The sequence below is a fragment of the Panicum virgatum genome, chromosome 8K (genome assembly GCF_016808335.1).
Source record: "Panicum virgatum strain AP13 chromosome 8K, P.virgatum_v5, whole genome shotgun sequence".
NCBI classification, from domain to species: domain Eukaryota; kingdom Viridiplantae; phylum Streptophyta; class Magnoliopsida; order Poales; family Poaceae; genus Panicum; species Panicum virgatum.
The window spans coordinates 55,578,389-55,605,160 of record NC_053143.1 but is presented as its reverse complement, the minus strand read 5'-3'; the positions used below and the strand labels follow the sequence as shown (position 1 = coordinate 55,605,160).

The window sequence follows — 26,772 nt, the reverse complement described above, 5'->3', positions numbered from 1 at the left end:
TAGTACGTCATTATTCTTGTCCATATTCTTTGAGAGAGAATTAGAGAGAGATGGAAGAAAACAAAATGGCACACCCACCCACTAATACCTAAACAGCAGTCTTTGAGAGAGGACTATAGTCATCTAGCTAATCATACAAATTACCCATCTCCAATCCGTCCCCAGCGTCGTCCTCCCTACTTCTCTCTCTCTCTGTCTCCCCCCTCTTCCTCCTTTTCCTTTTCTTCTTCACTGTTCCAGTTCCAATTTGCTTTGTTGATTCCTGCACATATATAGCAATACATACACACATGGCAATATGCCATCTTCTTGGTCTGTGATCTACTAGTTGCAGGCCTTGATTGCAAGCTTGCAACAACAAGCAGATATATATAGCTCAATCACCAGCAGCTAGTGCGCATGAACTCCACCGCCATGGATCAAATAGGCAAGTACTGGGGCATGTGGGGTGCAAGGAGAAGCGGCGGCAGCAGCAGCACCGCGAGCCCCATCCCTGCTTGGGCGGAGGCGGCGGCGGCGGCGGCCGGTAGCGAGCCGTCGTGGGAGGAACAGGCTTTTGCGCGCGATGCGGCAGCGCACCTCGGCGGCTGCGTGTGGCCGCCGCGCTCCTACTCGTGCACCTTCTGCCAGCGCGAGTTCCGGTCGGCGCAGGCGCTCGGTGGCCACATGAACGTCCACCGCCGTGACCGAGCTCTTCTCCGGCAAGGGGTCTCGTCCCCCGAAGACGTGCACGCCCCCAATGATCAGCCACAGCAAGGGTCTTTCCTCTACAGGGCAGCTTCTAATAACCCTAGCACCATGACGGCGACTACTGCGGCAGGTACTACTGCCGGCTCAGCAGCCAAATTTAAAGGGGATGCGCAGGACACCACTACTACTCCTACTTCCTACTTATCAACCATTATCAAGGAGAGAAAGAACACGCTCCTCATGTCGATGCCAGCCTCCATAGAGATGAGAGATGACCGTCAGGCCATACATCAGTGCGATCATGGGGACAGCGACGGCGAGGAGTCAGCAAGGACGACAAAGAGGAGGCGTTTGAATCATCCTTCGGCGGCGGCACTTCTGATCTTTGTGAAGCCTTTGGCGGCGGCTACTGAGGTCACAGGAGGAGGTGAATCATCACAGGCGTTACAAGGACTTGATCATTATGCAAAGGTACCACAAACAACAATCCCAAGCCCTAACTCTAGTTCCCCTCTTGTTGATCAACACGACGAAGTAGATCTAGAGCTAAGGCTTGGGACCACTCCAAAAGTTAGATGATACACAGAGAGCTAGTACATACTTCTGCGTGCAAATTAAAGGAGATCAATTTGTTTGGTCTTTTTAATATATCACTATTAATATTTCTAAAGAGATAGCTTTGGATAGGAGCGCTTGGAGACTAGCTATCAATGTGCCTGAACCTTGAACTTATTTCTTTCGGGTTTCATCTCTAGCCTACCCCAACTTGCTTGGGAAAAAAGGCTATGTTGTTGTTGTTTTAATTTATCACTATTCCTGCTGGATTGTTGATTGCTTCGTTCCCCAGTCCTGTTAATTTTCTCTCCTCCTTTTCCCCAATTCCTTTCTTGTGCTATCAGATCGTACATTTTTGGCCAAAGAGCTATTTGACATAAAGGTTTCTCTCTTTCAATCTCAACTATTGTTCTTGTTTCAATGCATGAGCAATTATTGTCAACCAAGCATGATATACACATGTTGGAGATGTTCCTCAATTGTTGTTTTCAGAGCATCTCTAGCATATTACTCATCTCTCATACCCTAAATATTTTTTTGGTTTCAACACCAATAACACTTTTGGAAGTCAATAATGTTGTAGCATATTACTCAAAGGATAGGGTAGGGGAAGAAATCCCCCTACATTTGAGTAAGAGGGAATGTATTTTGGTAATCAACAAAAATATTTTGGTGTTAGAGATGGAATTGGTAATCTGCTAGAACACCTCCCATTATCAAAAGAATAGTTTTTTTGGTATTGGAGAGAGAAATGAGTAATTTGTTGTAGATACTCTTAGATACTTAATACTTGATCAACTTATGCTTCTTATTGTGCCTCTTAACATGCATACCTTCAACTTATTTTTAGTTTTCCTCACTAGCTTGTTTACTTTTTGTTTTCATTTTATTTTTGGTTTGTTCACCATGAACTTTTTTGCTACAGTTTTATCCCTGGAATCATTTTTGGTTAATGCATGTATCTGGAACTTGATGCAGTTGGCCGTCTATACAAAAATAAATAAGCAAGCTCCCCATTTTTTCCCAAGCTGAGGCATTTCATCGAAGTCCAAATAAAAAAAGTTATTTGCATTTAAATCTGGTGCCAACGTATATATACCTTCATATTATATACTCTGCGAATACAATCTTGATTAGAAAGGTTAGGTTGGTTTGCTTGAGCTAATAATCAAGATCACAAGCAGACAGTAGAGAGGACGAACCGACGGAGTGGTCATGTTGTTTTCCTATGTACTTCCAATACTCATCATGTGAGGGGCAATGCAGCTCATTCACATATAAATTAATTATTATATCATATCAAATTGTAATTCCAGGTACACATTCTAAATTAAATAATTATTTGCGTACATCTCTCGACCCTTCCCAGCCTCTTTACATACATACTCCATACATAATGACTTGCTTGCACAGTTGCACCTATGTTTTTTTTGGAAAAGGGAACTTTTATTAATTTCAAAGTGAGGTGAAGTTGCACTAATGTACTAGCTACATCTACGCTAATTGACTATTGCATGCACATATACGTACTCAAAGGGGGCCGGGGTAACAATGGCAAGAATTATGGTACAACTTTTGAATCACATAATGAATTTATTCTAGGGAGAGATCGGGAGTATAAGCTGTACTTCCTTTCATGGCTCTTAGAAAAGAAATGCAAGCTACACTTGCTTCTTTTCTTTGCCAATTTCCTTCTACCATAGAAACACGTTTGATATCTATCAATTCCCTGGTCCCAATTCCCTTAAATCTAAGCTAATATAAACTTTTGTGACTGCTAATAAATTTATACTTTGACAAAAACATATCAGTCAGCTGATTGATGGGATCTGCCATGCTGGTTGATCTGGATTATAGAAAAACATGAATTACTCATCAGACAAAAATTCATAGTATCCATATTATAAAAAGCAACAAATCAATACTAGATATATTATATTTGCCAACAATTTTGTATGAATTGGAAATAGTTTTGGTGTCTTTTATTATTTTTCCTCAAGTGCTTGACAATATTTGTAGTATATTTGCACCTTTGCAAATGGTTTTATTAAATCACCATTCTTAACAAACTTATGATTCCCTGCAGTTATGATAGGTAGTCATACAGGTATACTAAAAAAAGTTGGTCATTTGTAAAAAAAAATAGTGTTAGGATACGTTAGAAGTCTTGTAGGGAATAATCACCTTTTACTGGTTATCTTCTAGCATTATTCTAAAGACGGGTATGCCTGGATGCCTAGACGGCGCCTGGGTAATAAGGTGTGGCTGTTGACCAAGGTGAGCTAGGTCCTGGACATCTTTACAACACAGGTCTCTAGTAATAATTTTTGCGAAGCATCCCTTATATCAGCATGCCGCATGTTGACCATGGTTGCAAGCTACTTCATCCATGTCCGTGGGAGGTTGTAGCCATCTAGCATAATGGTTGGCTGTCACCATTTGGATTAGGGTTTTGTGGTGGAGGTTCTATAGTCTATAGAGGTCGATGAGAGGGAGGCACCACACCATTGCCTGTGGTAGTGGAGGAACACATTTGGGCAAGGGTTGGAGGAGGTAGGGAGAGCTACATCCTTTTAGGGAAACGATTGATGGAGAAGATAGTAAAGGGTCAAGAAATTATAAACTTTTTTAACTAGTGTAAAAGGGTCAAGAAATTATAAACTTTTTAAACTAGTGTAGGAAAAATTGCAAATTATGGACGAATTTCTATATATCTCAACAGAAAAAGACTATAATCTCCTATTAGTATTCATATTCCACATTTTGAAGCTTCTACTCTCACATAAAGCTTTTGCTTTGATAAACCACAATTGGGTGAATTTTTTTACCATGAACTTGATTTTAATATCGTTCCATTAAGAATTCTTTGCTTTCTTAAAGCATCAGGATTTGTAAATTATTGATGGATGGAGCAACTAGATATATGTAGCCTTTGGGCATTGGCCATGGGCACTCAAAGTGACTAGTGGGCCACTATGACCTAGGTGGAGACCCAACGGCTAGAGTAGAGGGGCCATAAGAAGGGGTGGGTGTTGCGCCGCCATGGAGGGCATGCAGTCATTAGGCAGAGGAGGAAGGGAAAGGTGTGACATGTCCTGTGGGCGTGCGGGTAATGATTCAGGCCAGCAGAGCTAGTTAAAATTGCGTTCTCATCATAGGTATGGTGTTGTGCCTCAAATATATGTAGTGGGCCGGGGTTGCCAAATAAAGATGCCACTTACATATATTGTGATATTCCTATATATATATATATATCCTTACAGATATTGTTTAGCTATAGCATTGTAGTGAAATAAGTATAAAACATATATACATTGTTACGCAATTAGATGACATCTACATATACATAATACATCCCTATATATGTTGTGTTAGAAAGAATGAAGTGTAGGAAGTAAGCCTTATTTATTTATGGCTTGATGCCTTAGCTTGCTTGTCGTGTGGGTACGTAGTCGTAGTGAACTGAAAGAGTACCTGCAATGAATTCCAAAAGCAAAGCTAGCAGCTGATTAATATATAATATATACAATATATATATATATATATATATATATATATATATATATATATATATATATATATATATATATATATATATATATCAGCCACATGTATACGTACTACACTGCCCTGCTGACTGCTGCATGCATCTGACCTAATCGATGCTGCCATGGAATAATTCAAAACACTGTGCTACTGCATGCATATATATCAGATTCCTGCTATGTACTGTTGTTGCATGCTTGCAGAGAATATTTACGCCCAAGTCCAGCATGCATGTGGCTTGATTATATTATTGCAGCTGCAGCTGATGGTCGATCCATGCATTGGCCATTGTCCATGCATGAGCATGATTATATCTTGCACTGAATTCAACTGTTATTAGCTAATGCATATATATGCCTTATACAAATCTCTATACGAGTATTCTAATAAGAACCTATCGGTTATGTTTGGGACCAATTTTTTTCTAAGTTTCCTTTGTATATGTTTTTTTTTTTAAAAAATGGGTACCTATCTACTAACTGTGATGGCGCATTCACTGGTTTTTGTGAAAGGGTGTACGCAATTTTTGTGAGCTACCGAACACGGTTTTTGTCATTTTTAACCATGGCCGTGTTCATCCCACCACGATCAGTTTCTACCTGTTTAAATATGATTCCATGTGTGGATGCCGTTTCTATCGAAATCGGCCATTTTCATTCCTGGCACACATCATCACATTTTTGGCCTTCCGTGAGGTATCGCACTCAATTTTTAGATCTTTTCACTCAGGGCCGTTTTCATCCCTTCACAGTTGATTTTCATCCACATGTGGGTGCTGTTTCTAACCATTTCCACCAAAAGCAGTTTTGTTGCGGATACCCATCATTCCTGACACCCACCCGCCCGCTAGGATATATAAACGAGGGTAGGGATACCTAGATCGGCAGACTCAATAGATTAACCCAACACTCAACCATAGGACGCAAGCAATATACCCAAAACATGACTTAGGGTATTATGCTACTCTAGCGTTCGAACCTATCTAAATATGCGTTTTCTGTCCTCACTTTTACCTACAAGCTCCAGGTCATGCGATTCCCCACCGAACAATCTCCTACCTTAGGGTATACCTTCGATAGATTGGTGGTAATAAAAATGCTGATACTATAGCATACGATTTTGGGCCATTTCCATCCCTCCACATCCCGTTTCCACCATGTGGGTACCGTATTTAACTGTTTTCACCAAAATCGTCGGTTTTTGTTTTGAGCACCCACTGTCCCTTTTTTTTTGCTTTCCGTGAACTATTGCACATGATTTTCATCATTTTCACCCAAGCCCCCATTTTCATCCCTCCACAATAAGTTTCCACACGTTTAAATATGATTACATATGTGGGTGCTGTTTCTAACTGTTTCCACCAAAATCGTCCGTTTTTGTTCTGGCCACATATTAGCCCGTTTTTTACCTTCCGAGTTATATAGCATATGATTTTTGGCCGTAACTTGGGGCCGTTTTCTTCCCTTCGCGATAAATTTTCACCCATTTAAACATGATTCCATATGTGGGTGGGCAGTTTTAAACTATATATATCTACTAAAATAGGTCGATTTCATTGCGGACACCCATCAGCCCATTTTTGGACTTAGATGAGCTATATATATAGCACACAATTTATAGCCGTTTTCATCCCTCCATGACCTATTTGCATCCGTTTGAACATGATACTATGTACGGGTGCCATATCTAATTGTTACCACCGAAATCGACCATTTTGCCCTTTCAGCCTTCCTTGACCTACATATATAGCACATGATTTTCTTGTCACTTTCTTCTGAGGCCTCATTTCCACCAGTTTGAACATGATTCTATTTGTGGGTGCCATTTCTAAGCGCTTCCACGGTAATCGGCCATTTTCGTTCACCCATAAGCCTACTTTTAACTCCGGTGAGCTATAGCACACGATTTTTGGGCGTTTTCACTCTGAGCCGTTTTCATCCCTCAATGATCCGTTTGCAACCGTTTGAATATGATACCATATGTGGGTGCCATTTCTAACTATTTTCACAAAATTAACCATTTTCACGCTAGGCACCCATTGGCTTATTTTTTGCCTTTTGTGACCTATAGCACACGATTTTTGGCTGTTTTCAGCTAGGGCCGTTTTCATCCCTCCACGATCTGTTTCCACCCATTTGAACTTGATACGATGTGTTGGTGCCATTTCTAATAACTGTTTCCACCGAAGTCGTCTTTTTTTTTCGCTCCGGCCACCCATCGGCTCGTTTTTAGCTTTGCACGAGCTATCTTCACCCAAGGCCATTTTCAACACTCCACGATCAGTTTCCACACATTTAAACATGATTTCATGCGTGGGTTCTATTTCTAACTATTTCCACGAATAACGGAGGTTTTGGGCACTTCAGCCAATTTTGACCTTCCATGAGCTAGCACATGATTTTTGACCCTTTTCACTCAACGCCCTTGTCATCCCTCCACGATTAGTTCCCACCCGTTTCAATATGATACCATATGTCGGTGCCATTTCAAACTGTTACCATCGAAATCAGCCAATTTCGCTTCGGGCACCTATTAGCCATTCTTGACCTTCCGTGAACTACATGATTTTTGGCCATTTTTACTTGGAGCCATTTTCATCCTTCATGCTCAGTTTTCACCCGTTTGAACATGATTCTATTTGTGGGTGCCATTTTAAACGGTTTCCACTAATACAGGCCATTTCATTCTGAGCACCCATCGGTCCATTTCTAGGCTTCCGTGAGCTATATATGGCACACTATTTTCTATCATTTTCACTCGAGGCCATTTACCCAAGCTTGGTTGAATTTTTCACCTATCATTTAGAGTACTAGGTACAAATCATATTGGGTCATCATCAGCAGGACCATGGCAATGCTTTGTTTTAATTAAACATCAAATTTCCCTTATCCATATCAGTTCTGAGTCGGTTGTTTGAAGCCTAGAGAAGCCCCCCAATAGGGTCATTCATGATCCATCCCCCGACAATCACGTGGCGGCCCGCTCTCACAGCGGGAGCAACCTGAGCAATCCACCAGCAACCGACGAGTTCAAGGTCGGGATCCTCGAGCCCAACCCTCAGAGCCAATCCTTTTCCTAAAATTACAAATGTATTTTGCTAACTTTCCTTGCCTACATTGTTCCATTGGCAGGAGGTTATGAAGACATGGCGCGATTATAAGTACGACTGAGCATGGAAGGTACTTGATCCTTCAAATTCTCATGGGCCGCTGAGGTCGCACCAGGTGTAAGGATCGATGGACCAAGAGGGGGGGGTGAATTGGGCCTTTTTCAAATTTCTAAAACAAGGTAAAGCAACCTTAACCTATGCAATACTAGTAAGGCTCAATTCACCAACCGGCTAGCTAAGCAAACTACACAAGCTTACAAAGATACAACTAGATATGAAACTAAGCAAGGTAGAGCTAAGCTATGATCTCTAAGGTCAAGCACATGAATAATTGCATGAAAGTAAGTGCTTGAAAGTAAAGAGTGGGCAAGAGACAATCGGATTTTTTCCCGTGGTGTCAATGTGTTGGCACACACCCCTAATCCATGTTGTGACACTCACTAAGAGGCTTGTCACCTCCCAAGTCACCGAGACGAGGGCGCTCACTAAGAGTCTCCATTCACCATCCCGGCGTGGTGGAGCTCAAGCCACGTACAAACTTCTTCGGGCTCCCACAATCGTTGGCAAGCTCCAGAAGAAACACCTTCAATCACCAAGATCGCCTAGGTGCTGCCAATCACCAAGAGTAACAAGCTAAGGCCTTCACTTGAGTAAGAACCGATCACCAAGAATGGATTCACACAAGCTTCTCTCTACTCAAGTCCTTAATCTTGCTTCTTGAATGATTGAATGAACAAGTATGTGAAAGATGAAGCTCAAGGTGGCTCTCAACAATGTATTAGTGTATGAATGTAGCCTGGTGTTAAGAGAGTGCAAAATGACCCATTGGAGGGGTATATATAGGCAGCTCACACGAATAGAGCCATTAGAGAAAAGCTGCCAGAAAACTGCGTAGCGCCGGTTAATCCGACGATCCTCCAATAGCCAGCGTCGGTTTAACCGATGAATGTAAACTGCCCCTTCTGAAAACTAGCCGTTACAACTTGGGCAGATTAACCGACGTATCATCGGTTTAACCGGTGAGTGTAGTTGTCCACTGATCAATTGAAAAACCATGTCTCTGGACAACTGCACCGACGTTAACTCAAAACCATCGTCGGTTTAATCGGTGAGTACAACTTCAGAAATCCCTGGAAAAACCATCTCACTGGTCAATTGCACCGACGTCTCAATTCAAACAGCGTCGGTTTAACCGGTGTATAGAACCTTGAAACACCCTGGAAAAACCAACTCTGGACTAATGCACCGACGTTAAATTCAAACACGTCGGTTTAACCGGTGTATTGACTTGTCCAGACTCTGCTGACTTCATTTAACCGACGTATAGAAAAAAAGAAAGCGTCGGTTAAACCGGTGTTAAAGACTTTTTCTGATTTTGCCTTTTCTGATTTGAGTCTTGAATGAAATCCAAATATTCTTGAGATATAAGTTGAAAACCACTTATTTGAACTTCTAGGAACCTGAGTGACCATAGTGTGCATCCATTTTTGATTGACCATGTCCATGCTCAAGTTACTCGGCCTTAACCCCTCTTAATAGTGCGATCACTACAAAACTATAAAACCTATACTAACCTAAGTGTCCTTCTCAACCTTATGACACTTAGGACTAGAAAGATCCTTAGTCTTGACATATAATTGAGTTGAATACCGAGATCGCCTTTTTGAATAATGAAATTGAGGGGCCTCTTTTGACATATGACCAAATGAGCGATAATGATCTATTAAGCTGCACAAATTCATTAGTCACAATAATGGTTATCATTAATCACCGAAACAAACCTTGAGGGCCTAGATGCTTACACCAGGCACCGCGCGACATGCGCTACCCTTCCGACCGTTGCACCCTGCCTACAGCTAAGTTGTTTCAAAGGGTGGTAGGCCGTTAAGCAGAGATAATAAATCTTTCTGAGGCCCCTGCCGACATCTCCAACCTTCCTAATATCGCCGTCAACCACCACATCCCGCTCGTGAAATCAACCCGATTCCCTTTCAAGCTGCGCGCATTGTCTATCAAGGTTACCCCATGCCTTAGGACCAGCTTACCCATGTGCAAATGTCATTCACATGAAACCTTTCTCTTTTTCGACCTTCAAAGTTCTCATTTGAATATTTGCTACTCCTACCACCAAGATCTGCACCGATAGCAGCTCCGCCCAGGCTCGCGCCCCGAGTTTTGCAGCCGCCACCAAAACCTTCCTACTCATCAGGGCATGGTGCTCACGAAAAGATGGAGTGGGCTGCGCGCTTTAGCACTATCCATTTTTGAGGCTAGTTGATTCAACCGATGCGTTGTTACACGCTACTTACCAGATTTCAACTTTGATGACAAGAGCCACTTGTGGGTTATAGGTTAGCACAGTTGGGCTGTACTAAAGCCCACATATCCTATTGGGCCACAAGTTGTACCTAGATTATGTATTGTCCGAATCTACAAACTCTACAAGTTATACCTATATTAAATGTTGTCCGAATCTACAAACCCTACTAAGTCACGTTGTCCAGTCAATGCTGAGCCTTATATTTCCACTTAAAAAGTTATATATAGCCTACAATCTCCGCGGCTCATCTATGATCATCCACAATGATATGATTAACCATGCAGTAGTTTCTATACGACAGTGCACTGGTGGAACATCAATGCAAGGCCACTGATGCCCAATTCTTCAATTTGAATTAAATATTCCAATCATGTAACCACACAAGATCAAGTTGGAGCTGTTCTGCAATGCCAAGGCTCTACGAGAAATTATACCCTTCGGTTCAGCGTTCATCTGAAAGTGAAACACCAGATGTTAATAACTCTAGGGAAAAAATTGTGAAAAGGTATTACAGGCCAAATATCCTAGTATCTCATTACACTCTGTTGGCATGGCTAAACGGCTCCGGATCGCTAACCGCTCAAGCCCGGATGACTCACTCCTCACGTCGCACACGACGCTCTCCACGCGCCCATGTCCCGTGCCGGGTGCGCACCGCGTCGCCCGCGTCCATCGCGCCCCGGCCGCGCCCATGTACCGGCTCCAAGAGCCCATGTTGTACAAGTATATATACCATTTATGTGGTCAATACAAAGCGTGGTTGATCCAATCTTCTCTCTACACACTCAAACTACCATGTTAGAAATAAAGGGGATATAAATAAGTATAGTCCAATAAGGTAGATCTGTCTAAATAGGAGACCTAACCTCTACAAAAACTCATGCAAAATATCCTTTGTAAGTACTCCCTCGTACTCGTAAAGGAAATCGTTTAGGAAAAGATTGAGTCAACCCCTGGAAATATAAATCATGAATAACTCTCAAGTTGTTGAGTTTGACAATGTGAAATTCACATGAATAGATTTATCTTGAAAAATACTTTCATAAAAGTATACTTATATCACTTTTTGATAAATATTTTTATAAAACCAAGAAGACAAAGTTGTGTTTTGGAGACCGTGTCGCTATCCAAAACGACCTCCTTTACGCGTAGGGATAAAGTGGCTAACCCCATCAACCATTAGCACAATTCAGAACTACAATGAAATGAATTATAGTACTCAAGGTAAGCACAATAATATGAAACAATCACAAGAGCAAAAAATATAGCTGAAAGGTAAATTTAAATAACTGGAAATTGGATACACCTGGTAATTAACAGGGTGTGATTTGCCACATTGTTCTCTCTTCAGGCACATTCCCATCCTCCAAGTTCTAATTCAATTGCCTGTGATAGTAATGTAAAAAATACATTGGCAGCTAGTCTAGATTCGTGTGCAAGCTTATGATTCACTTGTTATACGCCTAAGTGCTGCTTATTTAATTTTATTGGCGCCACAATGTGATTACATCACATTTAAGAAATTCAGTGTCCAAGTCCATCATGTTATGAATTTGAAATTTGAAGCTGTGTGTTGTTTCTAGATAACATGAACATGGCAATTTTTGTGGACAGTATGCTGCTTACCAACACCCCCTTCCTCTCCCTGACTCTCTCCCCCTTTGGCGTCAAAGCACCAAAAATGCGAGCTACTGGTCCGGCTGTCGCGGTACGGCAAGGAAGCGATCCGGGTCGTCATCGTCGTCGTCGTCGTCGGACGGTGAACCCTCGGCGACGGACGGGAGCTGCTGGTCAGAACTGCCTGCTGGATATGAACTGACTGGGGGTGTAGCTGTCGTCGAGGCTCTCGTGCTAGCACTGCCTGGAAGAGGGTCCGTAGACGTGGTAACCGGCTCAGCAGAAGATGTGTCAACATCTGAAGTAGTAAGTGCTGAAGCTGCTGGCTGTGTCGACTGCTGAAGTAAAGAACCCTCTCCTCCTCCCCCTGAAGGTAGTGTCTGTGGTACGACGGGGAGGGCGACTGACTGAACTGCCGATGGAGAGTCCTGGAAGAGTGAAGTCGCTGGCAGTGGTGAGAAGAGTGGACGACCGGCAGACCCAAGAAGTGCGGACATCGAGAACGTGGTCTCTGGTGTCGCCGTAGTAGCTGGAGCTGCAGTAGGGGCTGGAGCTGGAGTGACTGCAAGCTGAGGTGCTCCAACACCCTGAAGACCTGGCTGTCCTGGCTGCTGTGGGGTGAGTCCGGTGTGAGTGTAAAGCTGTGTAATCATCCCGAACATCGCCATCATGCCCTGCTGCATCTGCTGGAACTGAGCGTTTGTCCTCTGTGAAACTCTGTCAATGAGCCCGACAAAACGCTCCTCCGCTGCAGTACGCTCTCGGGCGGCCTCCCTCTGTATCGCTGTAACCTGAGCCTCATGGGCTCTCCTGGCCTCCTCCTGAGCGATCTGATCCTCTCTCTGCTGAGTAACAAGCTGCTGAAGAAGAGAGGTGAGCTCGGACGGCTGAGTCACCTAGGACTCTGTGACAGTGGCAGGTGCTGGTGACTCTGGAGCTGGCTCTCTAGACCCCCCTGCCTCGTGGTCGTGACTAGCTGGGGCTGCTGCAGGAAAGTACTCGACGTCCTCGGAGGAGTCTGACTCAAGCTCAGACCAGTGTATCTCATCATCTCCTCCGGGAAGCTGTGCCTCGGCATCTAGCAGTGCCTCATCCTCCTGTGCCACTCGGGCCTGTGCCTCAGGCGACAACTGTGCCATGGCAGCTCTCTCTGCCTGTCTGCCTCTCCTCCGGTCCTGGGGAGCTGTCGGACGGTAAACTGGGAACCGGGGAGCCTCGTCCTGACGGTAGACTGCACTGACGGGTGACTCAGCTGCACAATCATAGAACAGATATAGCTGATCCAGTGAGCATACGGAAACTGCCTCACGACCCCCATCCCGTCAGTGATAACATCCTTGATCTCAGCCAAAATGAAGTCAACTATATCAAACGGCTCGTGAGTGAGGATGTGAAGTAGTAGCAACTGCTGCAGACCTGTAAACCCCTCTGGGTAGCCACTCCTCGGTAACAGAGTCCTCCGGAGTGCCATGTGAACAGCGTACGCCTCTGGGGTCAGCAGGCTGGGGACTCTGGCGTACGAAGCTGGGAACGGCTGGCGGAAGCACTGAGAGATCGCCTCGTGAGAAGGTGCAATCCCGCCAATCATGGCTCTGCGCGGTGGATCTGCATCTCCGTATACCATCTCGTGCAGGGAGACGTCGACCAAGTCAACTCCAAGAATCCCTGCTATAGTTGCCCTGGACAGACCAAAGACCTGGCCTCCAAACACGAAGTGTACTACTTTGCGCTCTGGAGCTATCCAAGCTGTGGCATAGAACACTTTGACCCTGTCCTTGATATATCTGTTCTACTCTATCTGAAGTAACCTGGGCAGGCCTCTGAAGTGAGCGAAGTTCTCTCTGACGTCTGCTCCCCCTGCGGCTGTCCTAAGTGACACCCAGTCAAGCACTCTGTGCGGGAAGATCCTGTGGCCCCTCCTCTGGTAGGTCTCGTAGAAGCTGGCCTGAAGTAGTGTCCAGAACCTACGGTCGACCCTGCTGTCACGGGTCACGGGGAACCAGTCCTCCTCCCCACCACTCCACCTGAGCCTCTTGACCTTTGCCGCATTGGCCTTTAGGGCCTCGGCTCTACGAGCTGCTGCTGCTGCGGAACTGCGAGGCTCCTGTGGCTGGTGACCTCCTCGTGTCCTCGGTCCAGTGCGATGCTCGGTCGCTGGTGAAGACTCTCCTGCTGGGGATGTCTGCCGAGTGTGGCCAGAACGTCGTAGAGTCGGTGACCCCTGTGTGTTGTGCCCCTGAGTCTGCTCGGACTGCGCTGCATCTGAATCTGCATCTGAAACTGAGTGATCTGACTCTGCAGCTGTCGGCTCCCCCTCAGACGTATCACCCTCGGTCAGCTGTGTAGTGGCCCTAGTGGCCCTGGCACCTCTGACCCTGCCCATGCCTCGACCGCTGCCCCTGCCCCTAGCTGGCTGCTCTCTGATCGCGAACGGGCGAGCACAGCCTGATGCCTGCTCCTCGGCGGCCTTGGCCACCATCTCGGCCCTCTCGGCCTCTCTCTCTGCACGAGTCCGCTTGCGGACGGGCTTCTCGACCACGACTTCCTTTCCCTTCCTCTTCTCGCGACCCATGTCGGTCAGGCAAAACCTCGAACACCTGGTGAGCGCAGAGTGGCTGCGGTTGTGGCGTGGACGGCGTGGAGGCGCGGCTGCGTGGGTGGCACGACGTGCGGGAACTGCGGCTCAGACGCGGCGGTGGTGCGGCGTAGCAGTGGTGGCGGCGCGGAGGCGCTTGGGCGGCGTAGGCGGCGGTGGTGTATGGCCGGCGCTGGAGTGGAGTGATGCGGTGGCGCGGGCTGTGCGTGGAGGCGCAGTTGCGGGTCGGCGACAGCGGCGTGCAGTCGAGCAGCGGCGCGGGATCGAGTCGGGTGCGGAGCGGCGGCGGCGTGAAGGGTGAAAAGAAAACAGGGGCCGACGGTGCGGGCAAGAGTCATATATGATAGGTGGGCCCCGCGTTTTTCCTTGACGCCGGTTAAACCGATGCTTAGGTTTAGAGCGCCGGTTGATTGCATCGGTTCAGTTCACCCGAGACTCTAGCAAAATTCATCTGAGCACCGGTTGATCCGACGTAATGCATTTTGAACTCGCCGGTTAAACGCTGCTAACACCGGTTGATTGCTGGGTCAGATCTGAGTTATGTTCACCGGTTGATCCGATGCTCCGAAATTTGTATACGCCGGTTGAACGCCTGTTTTGACTGAGCTGAGGCTGAAACTTAGTAACGCCGGTTAAACCGATGAGTTAAAAACCATTGAGCGTCGGTTTAACCGGTGAACCCAAAAACCCCTCACTTAGCTCACTCTTCTATGCTAAGTCCAATAAACTTATAAAATTTAACTAAACTCAAGTTAATGGACTTGCATAGGCGACTTTACCCCTCAAAATAAATAGGATAGCACACTAGCTTAAATAATTTTCTTTTTAAACACAAGGAAAAGCCGCAAAGCGAGACAAAGCGCCAAATAAAATGTATGAGCCTTGTCATAGGAATATTGAAGATAGAGAGATTCAAACTCATCATGACATGACTCACTAGGCAATAACGCACCTAACACTTTGCTCTTTTCACTTTTCATGAATTAAGATCTTGTATATGAAACAAGTCTCATTTTCATCAAGTGATCTCCTTTGTGACCCTTACGCATGCAACGATAATGCAAACTACAACCACATGCGAAAGAAGAGTAAACATGAAGTGCACATCTATATAACAAGGAATGCATAACACGAATTTAAATTCTACTTGTCAAGTTTGAACCCACGGGAAGCTTCTTCATGATGAGCCTTTCTACAAGCCTAGAGGAAAACAAGTGGACCACCACCTCTAGCTAAACTCTTGCTCATCACTATCTTACCATGGTTAGACAAGTGTCCTATATGTATGCATTTTTCTATATGACATGGCAACTTACATGATGTTTGCCGCATCTAACACATTAAGCTCATTCCTTAGCCAAACAAAAGTACTCTCGTCTAATGGTTTTGTGAAAATATCCGCCAATTGCTCCTCGGATCTCACACCTTGAAGAGATATGTCTCCTTTGGCTTCGTGATCACGCGAGAAGTGATGGCGAATATCAATGCGCTTTGTGCGAGAGTGTTGAACCGGATTTTTGGCAATTTTTACGACACTTTCATTGTCACAAAGAAGTGGTATCCTATCTAGTTTCACACCAAAGTCCAAAAGGGTTTGCTTCATATATAGGATTTGGGCACAACATGCACCGGCCGCTATATATTCCGCTTCCGCGGTGGACAAAGCTACGGAATTTTGCTTCTTACTCGACCAAGAAACTAGAGAACGCCCAAGCAAGTGGCAACCCCCGGAGGTACTCTTGCAATCCACACGGCTTCCGACAAAATCCGAATCCGAGTATCCCAAGAGATCTAAGCTAGCTCCTTTGGGGTACCACAAGCCTATGCTTGGGGTGTGCTTGAGATACCGAAGGATCCTATTCACAGCCGAGAGGTGTGATTCCTTTGGGTTTGCTTGAAAGCGGGCACACAAGCACACACTAAACATTATATCGGGCCTAGATGCGGTAAGGTAAAGCAAAGACCCTATCATAGAACGATAGAGGGATTGATTATCCGGTTTACCGTCCACATCCAAGTCGAGATGCCCATTGGTTGCCATGGGTGTCTTGATTGGCTTGCACTCATCCATCTTGAACTTCTTCAAGATATCTTTAGTACACTTTTCCTGATGGATGAATGTCCCTTCCTTCAATTGTTTGACTTGAAAACCAAGGAAGAAGGTCAATTCGCCAATCATGGACATCTCGAATTCCCTAGACATCATGGTAGCAAACTCATGGCTTAGTGAATCATTAGTTGAGCCAAAGATAATATCGTCAACATAAATTTGACAAATGAAAAGATCCCCGTTGACGTCTTTTGTGAACAACGTGGTGTCCACCCTCCCGATCTTGAAACCTTGCATGATTAGGAAGTCACGAAGCCTCTCATACCAAGCCCTTGGAGCTTGTTTGAGCCCATAGAGTGCCTTGTGCAACCTATAAACATGGTTAGTATTCCTCGGATCTTCAAACCCGGGAGGTTGCTCAACATAAACAAGTTCGTTAATTACGCCATTTAAGAAAGTACTTTTCACATCCATTTGATATAACTTAATATTGTGATGTGAAGAGTAAGCAAGAAGGATGCGGATAGCTTCAAGTCTTGCGACCGGAGTAAAAGTTTCACCAAAATCCAAACCTTCGACTTAAGAGAACCCTTTTGCCACAAGTCTTGCTTTGTTGCGTATCACCACCCCATGTTCATCTTGTTTGTTCCGAAAGACCCACTTAGTGCCGATGATGTTCTTATCTTTTGGAGGAGCTTCGAGGACCCAAACTTCATTGCGGGTGAAGTTGTTCAATTCTTCTTGCATGGCCATCACCCAATCCGAGTCCTCAAGTGCCTCCTCTATACTAGTGGGTTTAATACAAGAAACAAACGAGTAATATTCGCAAAATGAAGCATGCTTGGAGTGAGTTCTTACTCCCTTGGAAGGACTACCAATGATTTGATCCATTGGATGATCCTTGGAGATGCGACCGTGCTTCACTAGCGGTTCATGCGTGGATGTTTGTTGGGGTGGATCATGAGTGACTTGTGCTTGTGGTGGAATATTTTGCTCTTCTTGTTCTTGGACTTGGGGTGTTGGCGTTGGCACATTTTCTTGAGGTAGTGGATCATCTTTTTCTTGATCTTCATCCACTTGGGGTGCCATGGAGGTAGTTGATGTAGACGAGGAAGGTTCTCCCCCTGGATCATTGCCTTCATGCACCTCTTCCGGCTTGATACCCCCAATGGACATATTCTTCAAAGCTTCATCAATCTCCTCATCATCTACATTGTCATAGCCAACAACCTCCTCTTGGGAGCCATTAGATTCATCAAACTCCACATCACATGTTTCTTCAACTAACCCAGAGGTTTGATTGAATACTCTATATGCTTTGGAGTTTGATGCATAACCAAGAAAGAAACCTTCATCACATCTACTGTCAAACTTACCGAGCCTTTTCTTCTTATAGATGAAGCTTTTGCAACCAAAAACTCGAAAGTAGGATATATTTGGTTTCTTCCTGGTGATGAGCTCATATGGAGTTTTCTTGAGGAGTCGGTGGGGATATACTCGGTTGGATGCATGACACGCCGTGTTGATTGCTTCCGCCCAAAACTTCTCGGACGTGCCATAATCATCCAACATTGCCCTTGCTAGAGTGATTAGTGTTTTGTTCTTTTTTTCCACCACTCCATTTTGTTGAGGCGTGTAGGTGGCGGAGAACTCATGCTTGATGCCCTCTTCATCGCACCTTTCTTCAATCTTCATATTCTTGAACTCGGTGCCGTTGTCACTCCGGATCTTCACAATTGGGGAGTTGTACTCCCTTTGAGCTCTTCTTGCAAATGTCTTGAAGATTTCCGGAGTTTCACCCTTATCGCCTAGAAACATGACTCAAGTATAACGTGAAAAATCATCAACGATTACTAGGCAATAGAGGTTACCACCAATGCACTTGTATGTAGTTGGACCAAAGAGATCCATGTGTAGTAGCTCGAGCGGCTTGGAGGTAGACAACATCGTCTTGATGGGATGATGTGTTGCAACTTGCTTTCCGGCTTGACATGCTTTGCATAACTTATTCTTGTCAAATGTGACGTCCTTCAAACCGGTGATCATCCCTCTCTTGTAGGCTTTCTTGAGGTTGCTCATGCCAATATGAGCAATTCTTCTACGCCAAAGTCACCAAAGAGACGACTTGGTGAAGAGGCATGTCATGGAGCTTGTTTGCTTTGATGAGAAATCCACCAAGTAAATGTTGCCATGCCTAAACCCCGTGAATACCAATGACTTGTCTTCTTCAAGAGTTACTACAACACCATTCTTGTCAAAGGTACACGTTAGTCCAAGATCACACAATTGAGCAATTGAAATAAGATTAAAACTAAGTGCTTCTACAAACAAGACATTAGAGATAGATGAATCTTTTGAAATTGCTATTCTACCCAAACCTAAAACTTTTCCCCTTGAGTTATCACCATAGGTGACATGTTCATGATCGCCGGGGTCTTCAAGAGAGGTGAACATGCTATCATTGCCGGTCATGTGTTGAGAGCAACCGCTATCAAGTACCCAATGTTTTCCACCAGCTTTGTAGTTCACCTACACACATGAGAATTCACAAGAGCTTTTGGGACCCAAAGTTGCTTGGGGAGCTTCTTCTTTGACTCCTTAGCAATTTTGCCAATGAATTTGGCCTTCACCTTGCCCTTCACTTTACTCAAGAGAAAATGGTTATTTTGAAACATTGTTGAGTAATTCTTTGGTAAAGTGGGAAGAGGGCGTGATGGTAAGGTGCATTCCCTAGTGTGGTGCCCGGTGACTTGGCAATGTTGGCAATATGCACCAACTTCCTTGATGAAGCTAGTCTTGATCTCCGGAGAAGGAGTGGTGCCTTGATTTGGCTCCGGAAATGAACCAAGACCTCTCTTGCCATAGTCACGTGCATTGTTGAAGAGAATTTCTTTGTGGATGTATTCTCCTCTTGAGAGCTTCTCCACACTACTCTTGAGGCTTGCCACTTGATCCATCAATTCCTTTTCCCTAGAAGGAGCAAGCTCGGGCACAATATTAGTGGCATTTGCATTAATGAGTAGGTCATCACATGAGGTAGAAGCATTGACCTTTTCAATAGTTTCATTGACAAAGTTCTCAAGACTTGGGTCAATTGCTTCATCGGCAAATTCAAGTTCTTGATACTTGTGAGCCAACTCCCTATGCTCTTGTTTAAGCTTTTTGTGGCTCTCTTCAACTTGCTTAGCAAGTACAATTGACTCATTGTGCCTTTTGAGCAAGTCATTATACTTGCTAAGCAAATCGGAGTGGGCAAACTCTAACTTGGCATGAGTGCTCTCAAGAATCTTGAGTTTGCCCTTTTCCCTCTTGATGACAGATGTATACTCATTAATGAGGTTAGTGAATTCATAAGAGTCAAGCTCTTCATCACTATCATTGTCACTATCCACCTCACATACCTTTGTTTTACCTTTTTCCATGAGACACATGGGAGGTGGAGGTAGCGATGATTCTTCATTGATGAGGGCGATGGTGATGATATCTTCTTCCTCATCACTTGACTCTTCGCTTGATGAGACATCGGTCACCCACTCTTGTTTTTCTACCAAGAAGCTTCTCTTGGTGTTGCCCTTTTTCTTTGGGAAGAGCTTGGTCTTCTTGTCATGGTTCTTCTTCTTCCCAAGTTTCTTGTTTTTGTTCTTCTTCTCATTTTCATCATCATCGCTTGAATCATGGCGATGCTTGCTCTTGTTGTCCTTCTTTCTCTTGTCCGGCTTGGGGCAATTTGGAGCAATGTGACTTTTTTCTCCACAATTGTAGCAATTTTTGTTCTTGACATCTCCCCATGGCCGGAACATTCATCTTTTAGGGTCAAAGTTGAAACCCTTCTTGTTGATCTTATCATTCAAGCGTGTGAACTTTCTCATCATGAGAGCAAGTTCTCCATCATCTTCTTCATCGGATGAGCTTTCATGATGATCTTCTTCTTCATTGCTTGAGGTTGATTCTTGCTTGACCATCTTGAGCTTGCGGTGCTTGTTAGCCTTGGTTTTGAGAGCAATTGTTTTGCTTGTAGTTGGCTCTTCGGACATACCAAGGATCCCCATTTCATGAGCACGAATTTCACCCACAAGCTCTCCCACTTACATTGTATCAAGATTCTCTTTTTGAAGCATAGCATTTATGATGTTGTATTTGGGCTTTGGTAGGAGCATGAGAATCTTGCGGTTGATGGAGCCACTGTCAATTTTAGAAATCTCAAGAGCATTAATGTCCTTGACAATGACATTCAAGCGAGAATACATATCATTGCAATTTTCATGAGCTAGCATCTTAAAGGAATCATATTTAGCTCTAAACAAGTGATACTTTTGCTCACGAACTTTTGTAGAGCCTTTATGAATTTCAATTAGCTCTTTCCAAATATCACTTGCTAAGTCCATGCCATTTACTCTAGCAAAGACTTCCTCACTAATGGCTTCGAAAATTGCATTTCTAGCCTTTGCATTCCATTTTAATTGTTCTGTGGTGGGAGTTCCGGTGAACCGGGTCTTAGTTGCCAACCACACTTCGGGGGCAATCGCATCAAGGTATGCGGCCATGCGAACTTTCCAATAAGCGAAGTTCTTGCCCTCGAAGTGAGGCGGCGAACCACCCATCTTGGCCATAGCTCTAGGCGGTGAAGCCTAATGATCCAAAAGAGCAACGAGGCTCTGATACCAATTGTAAGGATCGATGGACCAAGAGGGGGGGGTGAATTGGGCCTTTTTCAAATTTCTAAAACAAGGTAAAGCAACCTTAACCTATGCAGTACTAGTAAGGCTCAATTCACCAACCGGCTAGCTAAGCAAACTACACAAGCTTACAAAGATACAACTAGATATGAAACTAAGCGAAGTAGAGCTAAGCTATGATCTCTAAGGTCAAGCACATGAATAATTGCATGAAAGTAAGTGCTTGAAAGTAAAGAGTGGCCAAGAGACAACCGGATTTTTTCCCGTGGTGTCGATGTGTTGGCACACACCCCTAATCCACGTTGTGACACTCACTAAGAGTCTTGTCACCTCCCAAGTCACCGAGACGAGGGCGCTCACTAAGAGTCTCCGTTCACCATCCCGACGTGGTGGAGCTCAAGCCACGTACAAACTTCTTCGGGCTCCCACAATCGTTGGCAAGCTCCAGAAGAAACACCTTCAATCACCAAGATCGCCTAGGTGCTGCCAATCATCAAGAGTAACAAGCTAAGGCCTTCACTTGAGCAAGAACCGATCACCAATAACGGATGCACACAAGCTTCTCTCTACTCAAGTCCTTAATCTTGCTTCTTGAATGATTGAATGAACATGTGAAAGTTGAAGCTCAAGGTGGCTCTCAACAATGTATGAGTGTATGAATGTAGCCTGGTGTTAAGAGAGTGCAAAATGACCCATTGGAGGGGTATATATAGGCAGCTCACACGAATAGAGCCATTGGAGAAAAGCTGCCAGAAAACTGCGTAGCGCCGGTTAATCCGACGATCCTCCAATAGCCAGCGTCGGTTTAACCAATGAATGTAAACTGCCCCTTCTGAAAACTAGCCGTTACAACTTGGGCAGATTAACCGACGTATCATCGGTTTAACCGGTGGGTGTAGTTGTCCACTGATCAACTGAAAAACCAAGTCTCTGGACAACTGCACCAACGTTAACTCAAAACCATCGTCGGTTTAACCGGTGAGTACAACTTCAGAAATCCCTGGAAAAACCATCTCACTGGTCAATTGCACCGACGTCTCAATTCAAACAGCGTCGGTTTAACCGGTGTATAGAACCTTGAAACACCCTGGAAAAACCAACTCTGAACTAATGCACCGACGTTAAATTCAAACACGTCGGTTTAACCGGTGTATTGACTTGTCCAGACTCTGCTGACTTCGTTTAACCGACGTATAGAAAAAAAGAAAGCGTCGGTTAAACCGGTGTTAAAGACTTTTTCTGATTTTGCCTTTTCTGATTTGAGTCTTGAATGAAATTCAAATATTCTTGAGATATAAGTTGAAAACCACTTATTTGAACTTCTAGGAACCTGAGTGACCATAGTGTGTATCCATTTTTGATTGACCATGTCCATGCTAAAGTTACTCGGCCTTAACCCCTCTTAATAGTGCGATCACTACAAAACTATAAAACCTATACTAACCTAAGTGTCCTTCTCAACCTTATGACACTTAGGACTAGAAAGATCCTTAGTCTTGACATATAATTGAGTTGAATACCGAGATCGCCTTTTTGAATAATGAAATTGAGGGGCCTCTTTTGACATATGACCAAATGAGCGATAATGATCTATTAAGCTGCACAAACTCATTAGTCACAATAATGGTTGTGATTAATCACCGAAACAAACCTTGAGGGCCTAGATGCTTACACCAGGCACCGCGTGACATGCGCTACCCTTCCGACCGTCAACCTTCCTAATATCGCCGTCAACCACCACATCCCGCTCGTGAAATCAACCCGATTCCCTTTCAAGCTGCGCGCATTGTCTATCAAGGTTACCCCATGCCTTAGGACCAGCTTACCCATGTGCAAATGTCATTCACATGAAACCTTTCTCTTTTTCGACCTTCAAAGTTCTCATTTGAATATTTGCTACTCCTACCACCAAGATCTGCACCGATAGCAGCTCCGCCCAGGCTCGCGCCCCGAGTTTTGCAGCCGCCACCAAAACCTTCCTACTCATCAGGGCATGGTGCTCACGAAAAGATGGAGTGGGCTGCGCGCTTTAGCACTATCCATTTTTGAGGCTAGTTGATTCAACCGATGCGTTGTTACACGCTACTTACCAGATTTCAACTTTGATGACAAGAGCCACTTGTGGGTTATAGGTTAGCACAGTTGGGCTGTACTAAAGCCCACATATCCTATTGGGCCACAAGTTGTACCTAGATTATGTATTGTCCGAATCTACAAACTCTACAAGTTATACCTATATTAAATGTTGTCCGAATCTACAAACCCTACTAAGTCACGTTGTCCAGTCAATGCTGAGCCTTATATTTCCACTTAAAAAGTTATATATAGCCTACAATCTCCGCGGCTCATCTATGATCATCCACAATGATATGATTAACCATGCAGTAGTTTCTATACGACAGTGCACTGGTGGAACATCAATGCAAGGCCACTGATGCCCAATTCTTCAATTTGAATTAAATATTCCAATCATGTAACCACACAAGATCAAGTTGGAGCTGTTCTGCAATGCCAAGGCTCTACGAGAAATTATACCCTTCGGTTCAGCGTTCATCTGAAAGTGAAACACCAGATGTTAATAACTCTAGGGAAAAAATTGTGAAAAGGTATTACAGGCCAAATATCCTAGTATCTCATTACACTCTGTTGGCATGGCTAAACGGCTCCGGATCGCTAACCGCTCAAGCCCGGATGACTCACTCCTCACGTCGCACACGACGCTCTCCACGCGCCCATGTCCCGTGCCGGGTGCGCACCGCGTCGCCCGCGTCCATCGCGCCCCGGCCGCGCCCATGTACCGGCTCCAAGAGCCCATGTTGTACAAGTATATATACCATTTATGTGGTCAATACAAAGCGTGGTTGATCCAATCTTCTCTCTACACACTCAAACTACCATGTTAGAAATAAAGGGGATATAAATAAGTATAGTCCAATAAGGTAGATCTGTCTAAATAGGAGACCTAACCTCTACAAAAACTCATGCAAAATATCCTTTGTAAGTACTCCCTCGTACTCGTAAAGGAAATCGTTTAGGAAAAGATTGAGTCAACCCCTGGAAATATAAATCATGAATAACTCTCAAGTTGTTGAGTTTGACAATGTGAAATTCACATGAATAGATTTATCTTGAAAAATACTTTCATAAAAGTATACTTATATCACTTTTTGATAAATATTTTTATAAAACCAAGAAGACAAAGTTGTGTTTTGGAGACCGTGTCGCTATCCAAAACGACCTCCTTTACGCGTAGGGATAAAGTGGCTAACCCCATCAACCATTAGCACAATTCAGAACTACAATGAAATGAATTATAGTACTCAAGGTAAGCACAATAATATGAAACAATCACAAGAGCAAAAAATATAGCTGAAAGGTAAATTTAAATAACTGGAAATTGGATACACCTGGTAATTAACAGGGTGTGATTTGCCACATTGTTCTCTCTTCAGGCACATTCCCATCCTCCAAGTTCTAATTCAATTGCCTGTGATAGTAAAGTAAAAAATACATTGGCAGCTAGTCTAGATTCGTGTGCAAGCTTATGATTCACTTGTTATACGCCTAAGTGCTGCTTATTTAATTTTATTGGCGCCACAATGTGATTACATCACATTTAAGAAATTCAGTGTCCAAGTCCATCATGTTATGAATTTGAAATTTGAAGCTGTGTGTTGTTTCTAGATAATATGAACATGGCAATTTTTGTGGACAGTATGCTGCTTACCAACACAACATGAACCTCAGCAATCAACATGTCAGAATTGAAAAGGCATGCACATACCACACATACCACAATCCACTCATATTTACCCACTCTATAGAACTGGAAACCTCAGAAATTCAGGTTCCAGTAGTACTAGGTCCCTGCCCATCTAAAATTATTAACTAGAAATATCCCTCATTCATTCACCCCACTATAGGTCCCTAAGGCTATCCACACTCATCGTCCTCTATTTTCATCCCCTAAAAGAAATATTTTTGTCTAGTCATCGAAATTCTCTTATCTATATCCAGTTTCCCTGCACCCGTTATCCTCTATATTTCCTACTCTATACCAACTACCAACATTGGGGTTCTCTCATCTAACCTTGACGCTCCCTCCCTCCCTCCCTCGCCGGCGGCGCCTCCCTTCCTTGCGAGCGCCCCTCCTCCCTCCTCCCTCACCGCGCTGGTTGAGCAGTGGCCCAGCACGGCGGTGGCGACTCGGACGAGCAGAGTCCCGGCGGTATAGGCCCACGCGCGGCGTCGACAGTGGATTGAGTGCCCCGGCCCCCTTCTCTCGCCGGATGTGCGACAACGATGAGGACGCGAGCCTATTCGAGCTCCACCGCCCCCTTCTCCCTCCTTCTCCCTCCCTCTCCCGGCGGCGGCGCTGGAGGAGACCTTTGTGGGGCCATGGTGGTGGTGGCCATGGCGGAGCCATAGCACTGGCGGCCGGATCCGCCGCCCCCCCTCCCTCCTGCCTTCAGTTCCCGTGGCAGCGGCGCTGGAGGAGGCCTCTGCGGCGCCATGGCAGCAGCAGCCATGGCAGGTCCATAGCGCCGGCAGCCGGATCCGCCGCCCCCTCCCACCTCCTACCTCCAACTCCCATGGCGCTGGCGCTGGCACTGGCGGAGGCCTCCATGGGGCCATGGCGGCAGCGGCCCTGGCGGGTCCATGGAGCTGTCGGCCGGATCCACCGCCCCCTCCTCCCTCACTCTCCCATAGCGCGTTGGCGCACACGAGCAGCGGCGGACGGTCGCAGGGAATCAACGGCCGCGGAGGCAAGGTGGGCTAGCACGGGCGTAGCGTTTCCCCGCTATTCCCACTAGATTTGGGGGGAAATCCTCCGTGCGCTACCACCACGTACGCTTTAGCGTACCCAGCTGTAGCGAATCGAAACGGTGAAGGCTACTGGAGGACGGTTTAACGTCCCCAAGTGCGGACAGCCTAAAGTGTGTTAATTTAGTATTTATAATTTTACCATCAATGAACAATATATAATAGGTCTACACAAATGTATACAAAGCAGATCATGTAGGACAATCACATAAGTAGGAAATGGTCCATTTGACGCTAAGTCTATGCAACTGCAGAACTACATAGGAATAAAATACCATGTGTTCTCCCACTTTGATTTAACTCGAGCAGGAGTCCCATCATCCCACCCAATAACAAAAGGAACACATCCTAATGTGATGCATAATGACATTTATACAATTGATGGCATAGATGGAAATATCACCATGTTGGTTCGTATCTGTTTCGCAGAAATAAAAGATGAACAGGCCGATAAAACCCAAGAGGGTCAAGGTCCAATTACAGAAGTTAATTGCAAATTTGACTAATGCTCTTGTTTAATTACAGAGATTGTGCGGCGGAAGGCTTGGATTCTTCCCACTTGTCGTGGGCTGCAGCTGCAGAGGCAGGAGGACTGAAGGGTGGGCCTCTTGTGTTTGTGGGTGGCCCATCTGAGCCACAGCGTGTGGTTTGCTCGCTTCTGCGGTGGAGCAATTAAATTAATTCTTCATCAGACGACGACGAACAGCTAAGACATGATGGATGGATCGTTCGGTGTTGCTCTAGAATATTCACTCATCATTCATGTCGATCGTCTACTAGCTATCTGCT

The 26,772-nt window shown here is 44.8% G+C and overlaps 1 protein-coding gene across 1 annotated transcript; it reads left to right on the top strand.

Annotated features, from left to right (window-relative positions):
• On the top strand, window positions 1-26,772 carry LOC120645321. Its single transcript, XM_039922124.1, has 2 exons — window positions 1-1,161; window positions 26,509-26,772. The coding sequence occupies exons 1-2, from the start codon at window positions 400-402 to the stop codon at window positions 26,614-26,616; spliced, it is 870 nt and encodes a 289-aa protein (XP_039778058.1). The 5' UTR covers window positions 1-399; the 3' UTR covers window positions 26,617-26,772.